Source organism: Octodon degus, unplaced genomic scaffold (assembly GCF_000260255.1).
Source record: "Octodon degus isolate 3935 unplaced genomic scaffold, OctDeg1.0 scaffold00082, whole genome shotgun sequence".
NCBI lineage: Eukaryota > Metazoa > Chordata > Mammalia > Rodentia > Octodontidae > Octodon > Octodon degus.
In genome coordinates, this window is record NW_004524658.1 from 11,002,959 (window position 1) to 11,022,110 (window position 19,152).

General features: G+C 36.9%; 1 protein-coding gene and 1 pseudogene across 3 annotated transcripts in view; one reads left to right on the forward strand and one right to left on the reverse strand.

Annotated features, from left to right (window-relative positions):
• Rif1 (replication timing regulatory factor 1) overlaps positions 1–19,152 on the forward strand; it is a 93,249-nt gene that overhangs the window by 57,949 nt on the left and 16,148 nt on the right. For all 3 annotated transcript variants that reach the window (XM_023721344.1, XM_023721342.1, XM_023721343.1), the window contains 6 exons: positions 9,483–9,582; positions 12,308–12,572; positions 14,173–14,215; positions 14,722–14,921; positions 15,408–15,507; positions 17,333–17,449. In XM_023721344.1, coding sequence (XP_023577112.1) covers positions 9,483–9,582; positions 12,308–12,572; positions 14,173–14,215; positions 14,722–14,921; positions 15,408–15,507; positions 17,333–17,449 — 825 coding nt within the window. The remainder of the gene's footprint in view (positions 1–9,482; positions 9,583–12,307; positions 12,573–14,172; positions 14,216–14,721; positions 14,922–15,407; positions 15,508–17,332; positions 17,450–19,152) is intronic.
• Positions 4,882–5,756, reverse strand: LOC105742913 (annotated as a pseudogene).

Genomic DNA, 19,152 nt, shown 5'->3' on the forward strand with positions numbered 1-19,152 from the left:
TTTTTGGCAGAACCGGGGATTGAACTCAGGCCCTTGCGCTTGCCAGGGAAGCACTTATTCCACTGAGCCATCTCCCTGGCCCAGTACTTGTTCTTATTTTCAATTTTTTTTTTTTTAAATATATTTAGTATAGGGTCTCACTGCGTAGATTGGACTCATATGATCTTCCTTATTTCAGCCTCCCAAACCCTGGGGTTATAGATGCATCACCTTGCCCAGTCTTGAAGTGTGTCCTGGGGCTGGGACCAGTACTGCAGGACGGGGTTCACTCTCTGATCTGCCTCAGCATGCTATTTAGTCTGCTGAGCTATCTGGTTGGCCCTTCCGTATTTCATTTTGAATAGTGTCATTTACCATCACTCATGTTTTTGCAAGTAGAAGGATTTTTTTTAAGATGATTAATAGCCACTTTCTACTATATATTGTTTACTCATTCTCTGTGGGCATAGGATGCTTCTGGTTTTTGGCATTAGGAATAAAGCTGCGGGGAATAATGAGTACAGATGCTTTTTTAGAAGCTTTCTTTTCCTTCAGTGTGTAGCCAAAAATGTGATTAGTGAATCATATTTTTTTTTTTTTATTTTTTAGTGTGTTTGGTTGCTACAGGGTCTCACTACGCAACTTAGACTCATGGTGATCCTCCTGTTTTCAGCTTCCCCAGCACTGGGATTATAGGTGTACACCACTATGCCTGGACTGTGTGGGCCTGGACTCTATGGCTGCCTCCGCCAGCCCCAAGGCAGGGCTTGTGGTGCCAGAGATGGAACCGCAGTCCCTGTGCTTGCCTAAACTTGCTTAAGAGGTGCTTTAGTCTGCTGAGCTATCTCACTGGCCCCCTTATGGTATTGTGTGTATTTTAATGAAGATTATGATAGTTGACCTTGTGTTGACATCTGGTCACCTCTTCCCTTTATTTTTGTCTCTTTAATGTGTACCTACATCTTTGCCCAATTTTTCTTTCTCTTTTTTTGCGGAACCAGGGATTGAACTCAGGCCCTTGTACTTGCCAAGCAAGCACTTATTCTTCTGAGCCATCTCCCCGATTTTTAAATTTGATCTTATGTTGCTTGAGTTCTTTGTTTGTTGGCTTGTTTATATATATACATACATATATGTATATGTATATATATAAAATTTATAAGTGTTGTATGCTATAATGTGTCTTTATTCTGTTGTTTCCCTTACTGTACAGAAGTGTTTTTGTTGTTGTAATCTCATATTTTTGCTTTTCTCTGCTTTTGATAATCAACAAATCAAGGGGCCGGGGAGATGGCTCAGTAGGATATGCGCTTGACTGGCAAACACAAGGATCTGAGTTCAATCCCCGGTTCCGCCAAAAAAATCATTGCTAAGATTAACATAAAATTCTTCCCATTTTCTGTTAGTAAGCATCATTAAAATCTCGATGCTTCAAGCAAGTTGCCTTCTTAAGGTGTTTATGAAGATACATATGTATGTATTTAATTGAGTTTTTGTTTTTGAGTGGTCAGTGTTGAAACCAGGACCTTCACCCTGAGCTAGATGCCTGGGTCTTTTATTTGGAGACAGTTGTGCTCAGTCACAAAGTTCGTTGTCCTGGGATTGAACACCTGCCTAATATGCATATAAGAGAGTGCTGGGATCATAGGAATGTGCACCTGCTTTAGATGTCTTAAGGGTCTACAGGGTGTTAAGGGTCTCACTACTAGATCGGACTCATAGTGATTCCCTTGTTTACAATGCTGGGATTACCATCTCAGTGTGTGCGGGCAGGGCACCGACCAGGCCCCTGCACCTGCTTGTAGGCTTTTTAATCTGCTGAGCTATTTGGCTGGCCGTCTAGATGTCTTTTTTATAGCCAGTGTTGAACCATCATAGTATCGTTATTGTGTCTATCTGAAGTCAGAGCATATGGTGGCTCCTAATTAGGAGTATTCTTACATAAGATTTTTCTGGTTATTCAGAATCTTGAATGTTTATCTAAAACACCACTGGGATACCAACACAAATGTCATTGAATCTGTAGATCATTTGGTAGTATGGCCATTTTAACAATATGCTCCAGTCAATGAACATGGTATTCTTTCCGTATTACACAATCGTGAAGTTAAATTGTTAAGGTTTTACAGATGGAGTATGCAGTTTAGCACTAATCCTTTTCTTGTTTTCTCTTGGCTTGCTTTTTTGGCTTGATTTGTTATCTGATAAATGCAAGGATCATTCTCTTTCAAGATAAACATTTTACTAGTTTGTTATAAGGAGTTAGTGAACCTTTTCAATCTAAGAAACTATGCCTTTAGCTCAGGAAAAAGCTTTATTGCTCCTCAGTTTTATTCTGAGTAAGTTTTGGTTTTTCGGTCTGCTTTGTGCGTCATTTAATTTTTCTCTGTATCAGTTTGTCTTTTTCTTCTTGGTGCTGCTTTCTGTTCCTTTGTGATACAAATATTGAGGTGTGTTAGACTTTTTTACATTTAAAATTTTATTTTATGAGACATGCCTTCTCTGTATAACCCAGGCTGGTGTCCAACTACTAATTCTCCTACTTCAGCATTCTTAGTTCTAGGCTTATAAGTGTGCACTACTACACCTAGCTACATTGATTGATTCATTTAAAGTTTTGTTTCTTTTTTTCATTTTGGGGACAGGGTCTTGCTATGTAGTTCAGGCTGGTGTTAAACCCCCTATGCATCCCAGGCTGGCCTTAAATTCACAAGCAGTCCTCCTTCCTGAGTCTCCAGAGTGCTGGGATTTACAGTTGTTGAGCTGTCATTTAATGTTTTAAATTGATAGGACTTGCTGCTGAGATTTTTTTTTTTCCCTCCCCCCCCCCCTTTTGACGATCTCTCTGTAGTCCTGCTGGCTTCAGTCTCATGGTAGTCTTTTTGCCTCAGCTTCCTGAATGCTAGTTTTACAAATGTGTACAACCACTCCTGCCCCAATAAGTTTGTTCTTTTCTAACATTTGTTTCTTTATAGTTTAAGATCTCTTTATATTTAGTATACTGCCATGACACTTGTTTCTGTTATTGTGTGTTAGTAAAGGTTAATAGGACCGTAACTAATTTTGTCACAGAGGTTCAGAATATTGAGGATCCATATGTTAAATATTGAATGTTAAGTACTAAATTCTTAACACGTATTGTGTATTTAGAATAGACGTCTCTCATTAGCTGTGTACTTGATTACAAAACCAAAAGATAACTTCAAAACCAAAAATTTCAAGGCTGGCCAAATAGCTCGGCAGATTAAAGCACCTGCAAGCAGGGGCTGGGTTTCGATCCCTGGGCCTGCCGTGCTGACCCCCAACCCTCGAGGCACGCTGAGATGGCAATTGAGACTGGGCGTGGTAGTCTGAGCCTGTAATCCCAGCTCTTTGGAGGCTGTAGACAGGAGAATCACTATGAGTCTGATTTAGTAGTGAGACCCTGAACACCCTGTAGACCCTTCCGTTAAAAAAAAAAAAAACTTACTATAGACATGAACGTTTTCACGTCTGTTGTATTGCTTGTTTATAAAACCTAAAAGGATGTAAAAAATAAACACCTAGGTAAACTACAGTATAAACATAAACAGAAATGTACCACAGGAATAAGCTTCATTTTAACTTTCACATCCAAAGCAGTCTTCGTGCACAACAGCTGTGCTTTCCATGTACAAGTATTGCTTATACTGATAGCACATGTTTTGTTTTCTTGTACTTGCTGCAGTAGGCCTTTGTGATGCTGCATGCATCTGTTCACCAGTGTGCTCCACAATTTTGTTTTGTGTAGTTACCTGGACAGAAACACTCAGTTTCATCGGCTGCTATATGTGATCTCTTATGAGTTCTAGTCCCAGTCCTCTAAGAAAATTGCTCTGTGATATTGTGCATATGTTACTTCTTTTATAAACTATCAATTTATGCCACATGTGTAGGATTGACTTAAACACAATTCACCAATGCTTTGTGTTTTAGGTAACACAGTTGCTGCATAACTCATAAACATCTATTCTACCTTTGGTTTTGTAATAAAAAGTTTTCATCTCAGGCTTCTTTTTGTCCAGGGCTCCGTATCATATTTCCATCAAGGTGAAATGTTGACAGCAGCTGCAGTTCTTTTTCTTCTTCTTATTGCATACAGGGTCAGGCTCATAGTGATCCACACAGCTCAGGCTCATAGTGATCCTCCTGTCTCAGCCTGCCCAGCGCTGGGATCACAGGCATGCGCACCACAGCTTGTTTTGGGGATCCCACAGTGTGGCTGGCCTGGCACAGCATGTGGTACTGAGGATTGAACTTGGGTCCTTGAGCTTGCCAGGCAGTCAGCACTGAGCTCTCTCTCCAGCCCCAGCAGTTGTTTTTGTCATATATGAGGCCAATGTTACATCCTTCTAAGATCCAAAGGTTGTACTATATAATTCTCTGGTTTGAAATTGTAACATTTGATTTGGAATTTTCACTTCCTCCTGTGTGCAGTTCTTGTGCTGGTCAATTTGTGCTTTTGTTAGCACATATAATAGCATCAGTTGAAAGCTGGTAAACGAGTTGTTGATAGTCACATTCTGATTAGTTTGGGAGACGGATCAACTTTTTTTTAACAACATCGTATGGTTTATTACTATAGGAATAACAATCTGATGGTTGAGTTCAGGATAAATGTCTAAATTGCAACCATAGTACCTCTTTGAATCTACAAGGTTATAACATTTTATGCCATATTTTGACCCAGTTGCTTTTTAATGTCTTTCATATTCTTGCAATCAATAAAAAATCCTTGCTAAATAAAGCAACCTATGAATGCTTTCATTTCAGCTACTGAAGTGTCATATAATAAAAACATTTAAAAAAAAACTTTAAAAATTGCTTTACTAACTATAGTTTTACAAATTATGGTAGACAGGGGCTATGGGTTTAGCTCAGGCTGTAGAATGCTTGTGTGAGGCCCTGGGATCAACCCCCAGGACCACTAAGGAAAAAAAAAGAAATTACAATAGTCTTATTTTCAAAGTCCAACTTCACAGTGAAGATAGGAAATTTCTAAAGTCCACCTTTGAATCCTTTTGGGATTCACTCTGACTAAGCAACATTTTCAGCTGTGAGAAGTACTTCCTTCTTTTCTTCCCACTCTTTGAGGAGCAAATGGGTGTTGACTGGCCAGATGTGCGTGTTCTGAAAATCAATGCCGGGCTCTTGCCTTTAGAGCCAGATATACCATGATTTACATTTATGGAATTTGAAGTCTTCTTTTCTGGTATCTTCAGGCTGAGTTTACTTATAAGAGTGAGGAATGTTCTTCAGTGCTGGCAGAAAGCTTCGGCTTTTACCAAGATATTTAACTGTTCTGTTGCAAGTTTTCCAAGAAATCAACAATACATTTTTGGGAGTCTCTGTACTTCTTCACAATTTTTGCTTCTTTAAAACTGAGAGTATGATTTCTAGCTTCACGATTAAGAAGTTTCTGTACTCTGGGTGTCAATTTGGCCTTGGGTTTGAGGCTCACTCCAGAGTTATCTAGTACCAACAACTGGAAACAATATGGACGTGCTTCTTCAAAAGTGCTCTTGTCATTTAGGAATACGATTTTTCGCCAAACTTAAGGAACCTCTAGGTCTTATTTTTAAATGAAGCACAGATCGATTTGCCTTCTCCTCTAGATTATTCCGAGGGCTGCACTGTTTGCGGCCAGATTTTTCTGTCTTCCACAGTGCTGCTGTGATGGCTGCTCAGGAGCCAAGGATGGTCCCTTCCTCCTGCGGGACCAGGAATCCCGCCCACCCGCCTTCAAAGGCAGGCTGCATCTTGGACTCACACCACTTGAATTCCAGCCTCTTGGGCAGGGCCTGGGGAACAGTGAGTCTAAAAACATTTTTAATATGGCTGCTTGTGCCTGTGGAACATTTTACTTGCATTTCAGCCTTTATATATTTTACACCATTTAGTAGCTTTTGTCTTTTTTATTTTAATTTTTTTAATAGACTGCAAATTGAAAATAAATTCTTTACAAACAAATGAATATAACAACAAAATTGTCCAAAATAAAAATGAAGAATTTACAGATCAGTCATAAAGTTCACTGTCAAAACCAAGAAACTTATATTCATATAATTAGAATTCTTAAAGTAGAAAGGAGTAGGCAATAAATATTTAAAGGTTTAAAACTTCTGAATTTAGTTCAACTTATAATACCGCATTTCCAAGAAAAATGAACCTTTTTGCACAAGAAATTTAAATAAAATAACTAAGATACACAAAAATGAAATTGTCCAAAACTTTTTGTAAAGAAAAAAATCATTAAAGCATGTACTTAAAAAATATTAGCTATGGAAGAACAAAATTAAATAACATCTTTTTCCACATTAGAAAGAAAAAAAAGGACCAAGTGTAAGAAACTAGACTAAAGAGCTGAAAGAAAAGATCTGTTCTCTTTAAATTTTATACTTAGCAAACATACCTTTGAAAACTAAAAGTAAGATTTTCTAGTTACACAAATGAAATATTTTAATACATCCAGAAGTAACATATAAGAAATAACATAATTCAAAAGGCAAGAGAAGTTACAGTATGCCCCTGGATGAACAATAAAGAGCTCTCAATATGATAGTTATGCAGGACTATATAAAATATATTAGATGAACCCTTATTTAAAGGTCATTGCAGATTTCTGTGAAACAGTACCAATCTTATGTTGGGTTTTACAAGTATTTTTTTAATATGTGTATGTATATAAAAGAGGGAAGAGGTAATATAAAGTCAACAGAAAAGGGAAATATACTTTTTAAAGTTTCTAATACTAGGGGCTGGTGAGATGGCTCAGTGGTCTAAAGCACCTACTTAGAACAAGCTTGAGCAAAGCAAAGCACAGGGACTGTGGTTCAATCCCCCAGCACCACATGCCAGCCAGCCCCGCCCCCTGGTGGGCTGAGCTGGCCACGCACGCACGCACACACGCACACACATAAATAAATAAAAAATTAAAAAAAAAGTTTCTAATACTAGAAGATACCATACGATGTCTTTTAAATAAATTGTAAGTCAAAGATGTAGTATAAATCTTAGAACAAAAGTAAAGATTAAGCAATATGCAGAAAATTAAATATTAATTAAAAATCAAGTGTTTCAAAACAATTGAACTAAGAAAAAGTTTTCATGATATCAAAGTACTAAGAATAAAACATAAGATAAATACTAGAATGGCAAATAAATGACCAGCACTTCTAACAGTTTGAGGATAGGATATCGCACAAAGTTCTAGTGTGTTGTGGACATGCATAATGAACATGACAGTTACTGGTGGCCAGGCGTCACTTGTGGGACTGAGCTACAGCTATTTCTTTGAAATCCATCCTATAGACTCAGATGGAATCATGACCCATATAGGGTGGAAGAGAAGTCCATTTGTAGAGTGTGCTGATGGAAATATTTTGCTGCTAAACACAAAAGAATAACTGAAAGACTACTATTGTATACCTCTTATTCGCCTGTGTTTAATTGTTTGCCCTATTTGGTGGGTTCTTTCCATTGTCATTCATGGGGCTGTGATCAGTTGGCTCCCTCTCTAGAACATCATTTAGTAGTCTGTGTAGGCTTGGTTTTGTCATCATGAAATTCTTTAGTTGTTCTTTGTCATGGAAGTATTTCACTTCTCCATTATATTTGAAAGAGAGTTTTGCAGGATATATCAGTCTGCGTTGGAATTTGTTTTCTTGCAAGACTTTGAAGTACTTTGCTCCATGCTCTTCTTGACTTGATGGTTTGTGAAGAGAAATCTGCTGTTATTCTGATGGATTTTCCTTTAAATGTGATGTTTCTTTTCTTTAGCGGCTTTTATTATACTGTTCCTATGCTGAATTTCTGGGATCTTTTTTTTTTTTTTTTTTTTTGGCAGAACCAGGGATTGAACTCAGACCCTTGCACTTGCGAGGGAAGCGCTTATTCTACTGAGCCATGTCCTTGGCCCCTGGGATCTTGATTATTATATGTCTGGCTGGTTGTGGTTTTCATTGGGTTGATATTATTTGGAGTTCCATAATGTCCTCTTGTTGCCCCATATTTGGAAAGTTTTCTGCTATTCTGCCCATGTTCTTTTTGTATCATTTGTATTGACTCCTTCCTTCTCATTGATGCATATTAGTCTCACATTGTTCATCTTTGCATTATCTTGCAGGTATTGAATTATTTTTTCCTGTATCCTCGTTTTTAAGAGATCTTTTCTTTTTCACTAGCTGCAATGGTTTCTTTACGGTCAGAAAGTCTATTTTCACTTTCACTCAAACAGTTTTGCCAGCTTGTGATTGAGGTTTTAATTTCCTTTATATCACTTTGAATCTGTTTCATACATTCTATTTCTTTTGCTTATTCAGGAGTTCCATCATTTTTATATTCTATTTTTTTAGCGGTGTATTCTTTAGAAGCACTTAGTACTTCTTTGATTAAAGTTATCACTAAATTTTTTAGTTCAGAAATTATTTCTGATCTGATTTCTTCTACACCTTTCTGCAGTTGTTTCTTTACTTCCAACACTATTACTTCATAGATATCAGGTGTGTGATTTCCAGTTTCCTTTATGCTAATGTCTTCTGCATTTGTACTGGGTGGACTCGGGGCCTGAGACTGCATCTTGTTCCTTCTCTTTGTCATTTTGTGTACCACTGTCTTCTGACCTTTGGTGTAGAGCTTAGATAGAGTTAATACCTTAGCACCAGGTCTGGATCTACGAAGTTCAGTTTCCTCTAGGTGGGTGTTGCTTGGATCAGGCTGGGGTCTGGCTGCTGTGCTCCACTTCTTTCTGATGCAGCCGTTGGAGTTGAATCCTTTGTGTCACTCTGGCAAGCTGTTCTGCTCCTGAATCAGCTGGGTGGATCTTGCCTCTAGCCTCTTTGCAGGGAGTTCTGCTGAAGGGTTCCACACTGGGCCTGCACTGTGGGTTAAATGAGGATCCAGTGGGCCCCAGGCGGTCTCACTCACTTGCCACGGTGCGCTCTGGATCTATTCAGGATCTGTGGCCCGGGTCCTCTCACTCACACGCTGGGCCTAGGCTCTGGGTCGATTTGGGATCCGTGGGTCTCAGGCAGTCTCACCTCACACGCCAGGCCTGCAGACCGGGTCTATTCATGATCTGGTGGCCCCGGGTCCTCTCACTCACTCGCTGGGCCTGCGCTCTAGGTCTCACTTTTGTCTGTTATAATTTCCAACATTGAGTGCCAGTGCTGACATTCTGTCAAATATCTTTCACCTGTGCCAAATCCTCATTTTGTTTTCAGACCTCGTTCTAACTTTGGATCATTCCATATGATGAGTTCCGTGGGCATCATTAAAAAACTTTCCTTAATGTTGAGGAACTTAAATTTATATAGTTGTCACAACTGGGAAATAAGTATGGCCATATAGTTTTGATTTATATGAGTAAAGCTGTTGAATGTGGTTTCACAGTATTTGTGGGAATATTTTTATATTTCTTGTTGTGTACTATTTTTGAATACTGTGACCATAGTTTAAAGTTTCTGATTATTACTATTCTTCCCTAGAATTTGTTGTTCTTGGACAGGATCATCCATATTATTACAGTAATAGTTGATTGCATTGACTTTTCACCATATAATAATAAATATCAGCCCAAAGTTAAATGTAAGTATCTTTTATTTCTTCATCTAGTATTTCATAAGTATAGCGCTACCAAATAATTGTCAGAAAAAAACACCTCCCCCGGTTTCTTTTTACAACCGAGTAAAACGTCTTAATTATATAGATTAACTTTAAAAAATGATCTAATTCTTTCTGATACGAGAGAAGACTTGAACAAGAATTTTGATATATTCTTTCTTTTTTTCTTTTTTAAAAAATTTATTTATTTATTTATTTATTTATTTATTTATTTTTGCGGTTCTGGGGATTGAACTCAGGATCCTGCACTTGCCAGGCAAGTGCTTATTTTACTGAGCTATCTCCCCAGCCCGCTCTATTCTTTCAAGAAATGTTCCTATTTGGAAATCTGTCTTAATAATTGAATTAATATTAACATTGAAAAGAAAATCATGAAATAAGCTAATTGGTTATGACTTTACAGGAATGTTGAAATTTTTTTTAAAAAATTAACTGAGTATTTTGTTTGTTTTTGAGATACAGTCTTGCTATGTAGTTCAAGCTGTCCTGAAACTCCCTATGTAGTTTAGGCTATTCTCTTTATATTCCTGCCTCAGACTCTTGAGTGCTGTGATTACAGTGTCTGCAGCCTTGCCCTGCCAATTAACTTGAGGGGTTTTGTTTGTTTTTTTTTGTGGAACTGGGGATTGATTGAACTCAGGCCCCTGTGCTTGCCAGGGAAGTACTTATTCCACTGAGCCGTCTCCCCAGCCCAACTTGAGCTTTTACCATATTCATTAAGTTTGGTCTGTTGAGATTGTAGTAACCTGGTTTGAAAAAATATACTTCGTTGTTGAGTTTGTAGTGTGAACTGTAATAAAATTGATTGTTTGAAATATATCCCTGTTTTTATGTGTTCTTTCATAAAGTGACTAGTTGAAATTAATAAAAACGTAATTTGATGTTAAGATTTTTTTCAATTTAAAAAATTTGCCATTAGAAATATAGGTTGCTGATGATTTCTGAAACATACTTTAGTTTCAGAAACCTTTGTGCGTGCGTGTGTTGGGGGGAGCTTTTCGGTTATTACTAAGTGGAATAAAGAGGGCTGGGGAGATGGCTCAATAGAATAAGTGTTTGTCTGGCAAGCACAAGGGCCTGAGTTCAATCCCCAATTCCACAAAAAAAAAAAAAAAAAAAAAAAGGAATATAGAACAGTTGCACATAGATATGCTCTTTTAGGGCATAATCTGATATCTCTTATTTTGTTAGAAAATAAATTATGAATACCAGAACTTAGAAAGATACCAGACATTATTTTGTGAGCTTTTGATGTGCCTTTGGACCTATTTAAATAATTTTACCCATATTGGTACTTAGGACAAATTAGGTCTGAGTATATCAAATCCATGACTTCTTAAACCCTGTTCAAATTGAACTTACTATGTAGCCCAGGCTGGTCTCATACTTGCAACAGTCCTCCTGCCTCAGCCTGCTGAGTGTTGGGATTACAGGTATGTGCCACCACACTTGGCAGTGTAACTGTTTCTTTGGAATAGTTTTAGTTACCATCTAATATCACATGGATACTTCTTTTTTCTATATTTGTTACTGCCTACTCCTTTTTAACAATGAGGAGACCGGGGTTGTCATTACTGTCCGTCTGTAATTCGATTAGCTGTTATTGTGTTACCAGTCTTCTCACACACAGGGTGTCACATTAACCTCACTGTCCTGTGTGGGAATTTCTTGGTAGCATATCCAGTGTATTTTCATGTCTGAGAAGTTGATGTTAGGGTAGAAGGTTGTCCTCCCTTAAGTGTTTTCACCAGGAGTTTAATTTTTAATTACTGTGCACTGATGTAGACTTTTTCTTAAATTTGAAATCTTGTAGCTTAGAATAGCTTATTTGAGAGAAAACAGTTACTTTTGGATTGGACAAGGCTTAGGGCATATTCCTATGACTAGATGTTACAGAGAAGTGATTAAAGAAGAGTATAAAGGAAAGTCAGTGGTTATAAAATTGTTTTCTTTGAACCCAGGAAATAGGTGGTAATGTTTCATTGCTTTTTTTTGGATTTGAATATAATGTAGACTCAATGTACTATAGATGAATCAGGAAACAGTAATTTCTAATAGAAGATTTTAGTTCAGTTTTTTTTTTTTTTTTTTCTTCTTTTCCTGTATTTTAGGGAAGGGTCTACAGGGTGTTCAGGGTCTCACTACTAGTGGATTCTCCTGTTTACGGCCTCCCAAGTGCTGGGATGACAGGCGTGTGCCGCCATGCTCAGTCTTATTCCTGTCTCAGTGTGCCCTTGTGGTGGGGCCAGCACCATCCTGGCATGCCTGGGAATTGAACCCCGGCCCTTCTTTAACCCACTGAGCTATTTGGCCAGCTCTGAAATTTTTAGTTTTGAAAAGTTCAAATTTAACTGTGGGGCCTGTGCTAATATGGTTTGGTATTTAAGTAGTTCAAATGGTCAAAAATTAGAAAAATTTCAAAATTCATAGTCTGTCAGGGAAAACAATCATTTAAAAAAAAAAAAAATTCTAGCCAGGTAGTTTTTCAATTGTTTCTGGTTTTCATTTGTAAAGGTAGTGTTTTACTGGTATGTATGTAGTGTTTTAATGGTATGTCACTTTAGGATTTGAGATGTCAGTTAACAAAAGCAGGTGTATTTAATATATCATATTTAAATGTTTTAAATATTTAGATATTGACACTGTTTCCAAAGTATTTAAGTTTTTAATCAGTTGATTTATATCTTAGCACCACAGAGATTGTCAGATTGGGCCAAAAAGAAGAAAGAACCCCTAGGAAAATTGGCCTCTTTATTTAAACTTATTGTAAGAGTGATCTCTTCCTTCCATACTTTGAGCTTCAAGGAGGCACATTCTGATACTCTGCTTGGTATCGGCAACTCAATCATCAACATGATTTCCAATCTGCTTGGACATATTTCTTTACCTTCTGTGAATCGAAAAATATTTGCGATATTAACAAGACCCTTGGCATTATTTTATGCAAATTCTAAGTAAGTATTTTGGACTTGGTTTGAATTGAATTTATATAATTGAAATAAGGATGTTTTCCTACAGTTTTGGTATGCATAATAATCTTGATGGTTTATTGTGGATGAAATTCCATGTAGGTTTTTTGGTTTTTGGTTTTTTTTTTTTTTTTTTTTTCTCTGAATGCCTTCAAGGCATGATTGGCTGGCTTGAGTTATGGGGAATGAACGACAGCAACCTGAGCCTGACTGCTTTGTTGAAGCAGCCACTTGAAGAACTGAGCTAAGGGGCAGGCCCCCTGAAATTCCATGTAAAAAAGATGAAATGCTAATCTGAGGTAGAAATTGCATGTATGTATGTTTTTTGTATATTTTTAGAATTGCTTATACAAGTAAGCATGCTCATTAAATTTTATAGTTTCTTAGGGAAAACAAAAAAGTAATAGATTATATATATTTGACATGCTACTCTGCAATTAAGTATATTGTAGGCACTTAGTATTTTGATGGTATTTAGCACCACTGACATTGTCTCACTGTATAAAATGTCTGCATGGGGTTTCACTATATTTACCACCTAGTTTTGATTGCTGGATTTGTGTGTTTAGTAATTTTCCTTCACAAACAGTTGAACCTTTATTTGTACAAAAGTTAGCACTTGTGTGGGCCAGTATTTCTGAAAAACAAGACCCCCCCCCCCCCCCCTTCAGGGATTGAACTCTCAGGTCCTTGCGCTTGCCAGGGAAGCACTTATTCCACTGAGCCATCCCCCCAGCCCCAAGATTTTCCTTTTATTGTTTTAAATATATTTTTTATGTTTAGTAAAGTACGTATTTATTTCATAAAATTATTGGGATTCATGGTACCATTTTGATACATGAATTACGTATCATGAGACCTCCTATTTCCCTATTTGTATACTTCTCTTTTACTTGCTGGCTCTTTTATATCTCCCTAGACCAAGATTCTTTAAATATGTGCACCTAACTTTTAGAATTAATCTCCAGAAGTATGGATTACTACTTTTACATGTTACCACTTCTTTTTTTAGTGATACCAGGGATTGAACTCAGGACCTTATGCTTGCCACGCAAGCACTTATTCCACTGAGCTATCTCCCGGGGCCCTACTTTTACATGTGATGTAGTGCCCTGTAAGCTACAGAAATCCCAAGCAACCCTTTGAGAGAAATTCACAATATTGCTTTTAGTAAGCTTGTGTAGTTTAGTTGTTAATAGTAGTTCATCTTTTGTGAAATGATGGAAACACTTTTAAGGAAGGTTTATAAATTCACAAAATCTATGAACTTACTACATTGCCAAATTTTAGTATTTGTCTCAAGAATAATTTATGCTTTTAAAGCATTCAAAAAATAATATTGTATGACCACTTTAATTTACATTGTGTCTTGTTTACTGTGCTTTATTTCCTAAAGCTGGGTTTGTTTCATGCCTGTTTTCAAGGAGTTTTTTTTGTTTTTGTATAGCTTCCAAGTTTTTGGACATTTCATATATATCTTGTTTATTGCTGTATTAATTTTTATTTAGGTTTAGTTTGTTAGGTAGTATGATGTCAGTTTCCTAAGATACAAATGGTGTTACATTTTATGTGTTTTTCTTTCCAGCCTTGATGAAGTTCCTAAAGTGTATAGCTCTCTGAACAACAAGGTAAAAATAAACTATTGTCCATAAAACATGCTTTTATAATGAGAGAACGGGCTTAGATAGATGTTCACTTTCCTTAAAGATAACTCTTGATTTTTAAATGAGTTATAGTACAATTTTTAATGGGCATTTAATAGTATGACATACTCATTCCTAGTTTTTCTGAAAATAAATATTGTATAATGTTATTTTGAAATTATATTAATCTTATTTCATGACTCTGTGTATGAGGGTTGGCATTCCAAAGTTACAAAGTTGAAAGTTAGGCTAGGCAGACAAGTGTTACTATTGTAATGAAGGCGCCTCCCCAAGAATAAACTCAAAATCATAATGGAATATCACTAATTAAAATAAATTTACTTGATAGTTGCCAACTTAACAGAGAGGGCTGTGTGTTACTGTGACCATGGATACCTGATAAAGTCATTCATATAGTAAACATTGAAATAGGAATATGTACTTTGATTTGTTTAGTATACTTTTTGCTTTTGTCCTTTTCTTTTTCCTAGTTAGAAAAGCTGCTAGGAGATATTATTACTTGTCTACAGTTCAGTGCTGGCACTTTCGACAGTGAACTTCTTGAACAGCTCTCGCCACTATTTTGCACAATATTTCTGCACAAGAATAAACAGATTCGAAAGCAGAGTGCTCAGTTCTGGAATGCCACATTTGCTAAAGTGATGATGTTGACTTATCCTGAAGAGTTAAAGTAAGCTAAGAAAATAACTATCTGTTCTTTAAGATAATGGTGTTTTAGTGTTAACAGCCAGTTGTTGGCAGAGAATTTTTTAGTTAAGCTATTATTTCAAATCTGCGGTAATTAACATAGTTAAAGGGGCTTTAAAGTAATATGATTCTTAGGAACCAGTGAAAGCAATTTAAAACTATCCTTAAAAGAGACAAGAATGGCAGTTATCGGTGATTCTTACAGCTGTGTGTGTACTTAATGTATTTTATTTCAGTTAGAAATTTTGCATGATAAAAATATACAGGTATTTTGAAAAAAAATGTTTAAAAGAAAATGTAGAAACTGAAAAGAGGACAATTCAGATATGGTCTGTTTTCTTCCACTTTTGTATGTATTAGTAATCTTTAGGTGAGTTACATTTTGCTTCTTTAAAATAAATGCTCTAGTTAACATCACAAGTACTCACCAGTACCCTTGACGCATGTGTATTTATTTGTTTTTTTAAAGACCAATACTAAGAGAAGCCAAACAAAAAGTTTTGCTTCTATTGCCTGGTTTGGAAACTGTTGAAATAATGGAGGAATCCAGTGGATCATGCTCAGAGCCAGTAAGTTTTGTTTGTTAATTTTTGATTGATGCTTTCACTTTATTAATAGACTCTAGAGTTCCTTAATGGTGTGTGTGTGTACACATAGTGTATCTGAATTAAGGGAAAATCTTCACTAGAATTTTATCAAGTAAGCTTTTTTTATTAATTTTAATGATAAAGAAATAGCAGTGTTTCAAAACAGGTTAGTAATCTCGAAATGAGAACATAATATTTTATCTTCTACAAAGATTGATTACTGCTTGTGGAAAACTAGAAATTTTCTATTTTTCTTGCGTCTAATTTCTTCTGTCAGAAAAACAATCTTTGCTGTCATATAATCATCCATTAGAACCAGGATTGCTTTGGCTAACAATTACTATTTGGAGATTACTAGTTGAGAGGAGTAGACATGTAAGTGTTGGAATATTCTTTTTTGTAAATTTTATTTATTTATTTTTGTGTGTGTATGTGGCCAGCTCAGCCCACCAGGGGGTGGGGCTGGCTGGCATGTGGTGCTGGGGGATTGAACCTTGGTCCCTGTGCTTTGCTAAGCTTGTTCTAAGTAGGTGCTTTAGACCACTGAGCCATCTCACCAGCCCATGGAATATTCTTTTTTTTTTTTTTTTTTCTCCCATGGAATATTCTTAAAAGGTATTTTTTTTTTCCTGTTCAGTAAGAGATATTTACCAGCCCATGCCCCTGCCTATGCCTACCCATTGTTGTGCTTTGAATTAAACCCAGGCCTTCATAGTTTACACTGAGTTGTGCCCCCTCTCTTTTACTAATTTGAATGCAAGTCTCATTAAGTTGCCTTGGCAGACCTTGACATTGTGTTCTTCTTGCCTCAGCCTCTACCTCTGGCTTCTGAGTAGCAGAGATTGCAGTTGTGCCCAAATCACACTGGGTTTATACCTTTTTGGAGCAGGACAGGTGTAGAATCAGTTTTAAAAAACGAATGAAATAGTGATAGCTAAATTGTTTTGTTTTGCTAAATAAAAATCTCACCAGATTAGATGAATTACTGTTAGTAATGTTTCAGTATAATTTATTCTATACCATATACTCATTTGTGAAAACATGTTTAATATTGAATATCAGGGCAACCCACTCGGGTCCCCCTTCTGTCCCTTTCTTGGACAGAAGCTTTCTTTCTCTCAACAAATATTCTACTTTTTTTTTTAAATATTGAATGTCATACTTACTTGCATGCCTGCCTGTCTTTCCCTCCCTCTTCCCATTGCCTACCACATACTAGACAGACAAGCATTCTGCCTCTGAGCTTTGATAATGTTCTATTTTTGTTGGTTTGTGACACTCTTGCTAAGTAACGTAGGTTGGCCTCCAACTCTTGATCCTCCTGTCCTAGTCTCCCAAATGCAGGAGATACAAATATGCACCACACCTGGCTTCGTCTGTCCCTCCATCCATCTTTTTAGGACAAGGTCTACTGTGCAGTTTAGGCTGGCCTTGAGTTCACATGGTACCCATGCTGTTCTCTAACTTGCAAGGATCCTACTGCCACTCTGCCTCCACAGTGCTGGGATTATAGGTATTCACCACCGTGTCCACCTTTCCTCTTTTATTATTCAGTGCTGAAAATTTTAGCTTTTATTTTTGCGTTGCAAATACTTCCAGTAGTAGTAACCATCTATGATTCCACTGGTTAGATTAACAAGTTAAATGATGTGAAGTGTGTAGTAGAATTAACAATTGAATCTCCTATTTTTCATTTTTTTTAAACAGGCTTGAATAGTCAGATAAAACTTCATAAATGAGAATATCTTAAGAATGTGAAAGAAATCAGGTTATCCTCAATAAAATTGTTGTATTTTTCATTAAACAGACAGAAAATTCCCAATTGAATATGAAGATAAGTGGCATGGAAAGAAAATCAAATGGAAAAAGAGATTCTTTTTTGGCACATACAAAGGAAAAAAAAAATACGAAGCCATCTACCAAAGTATGTTTTCGGGGGTGTACTTAATAGAATTTTAAAGTAAAGTGTATGGTACTTTATGGACATAAAACTTCGTACTTTAATGATAGATGTTTGGAATGCAAACATTTTGACAAAAGATGGAATTGTGAGGAAGTGAGAGTTTTAGAAAGAATACCGTAATAGCCTGGGAATGTAAAAGCCTCCTGTGTTAATTCCTTCCTAGTTTTTATTGGTCTTACATCTCCCAGGCTTGAAACTAGGGCCTCACACATGTTAGGCAAATACTTTACCATTGAGCTGATCTCTGGTGTTTCCGTGTGTGCGGTAAGTTTATTGGTACAATTTAGATATACATAATCATTCATAGGCAATTTGTAGCAGTGAGAATCCATTTATCTGAGTTCTCCTCCCCCATTCTTTTCCTTTCCTTTCAGTCCCTCTTTGTGCAAAAGCTTTGTTTCCATTTTAATCTTTTCTGATCATCCTTTTTTTTTTTTTTCCTTCCAATGGGGCTCAAATTCAGGACCTTGTACTTGTCAGGCAGGCATCTATACCACTGAGCTATCTCCCCAGCTTGATCATCTTTTTTAGAGAGGGTTTCACTATACGGTTTAGGCTGGCCTTGAAGTCACTTTGTAGCCTAACCTGGCCTCAAACTGATAGCAACTCTCCGACCTCAGCCTCCTCAGTGCTAGGATTATTAGTGTGCATCACCAGTGGCATAGTTTATCTTTCTTGTCTTTTTTTTTTTTTTTAACCCTTTCTTCCATTTCTCCCCCCAGTTCCTAGTTCCCCTTCCCTTTTGAATATTTTCTTCTTGTTTCATAAGCTTTTTTTTTTTTTTTGGTGGAATCGGGGATTGAACTCGGGCCCTTGTGCTTGCCAGGGAAGCCTTATTCCACTGAGCCATCTCCCCCGCCCTTTCTTCCTGTTTCAATTCACATTATTTATTGTACATTTTGATCTTTAATCATACTTTGCAGGTACTTACACTAGAGAGTAAATACTTTTCTTTTCACATGTGTGTCTAATTTATTTCACTTTAAAGAGTGGTCTCAAAGCCCATCCATTTGGGGCTGGGGAGATGGCTCAGTAGAATAAGCACTCCTCTGGCAAGCTCAAGGGGCCTGAGTCCAATCCCCGGTTCTGCCAAAAAAAAAAAAGTCCACTCATTTATGTGGATATGTCTCAAGTTTATCATTTATGGCAAAGTGGTTCACCATTGTATTAAAAAAAATCATGTCTTTTTTCATTTTTTATTTTGATGACATTTTGGGTTGTTTCCAAGATTTGTCCTATTATAAACTGCCACTGTAAACATGGGTCATGTGGTATGATTCTTTTCATTTTATAGGAGGATAGGGAACTGCTGGTGACTTGTTCGTAGAATCTCCACACTGATTTCCAGAATGTTTGCACCATCCTGTACTCCCATCAACAGTAGTGAAGTGTTCCTTTTCCACACAGCACCACCAGTGCTTGTTTACTCATTGATTTCTTGATAATAGCCATTATTTGTGGAGTTAAAATCTGAACATTGTTTCAGTTTTCATTTCTCAAATAGTCAGTGATGTTGAACATCTTTTCATACATTTATCTGCTTCTGTAGTTCATCTGAAAAGTGTATATTCATCTCCGATTTCCTTTTTTTTTTTTTTTGCTGGCTCAGGCTGCCTTAAGGGAGGGTCCAGTAAGGCAGGTGGAGCTGGTGATCTAACTGAGGT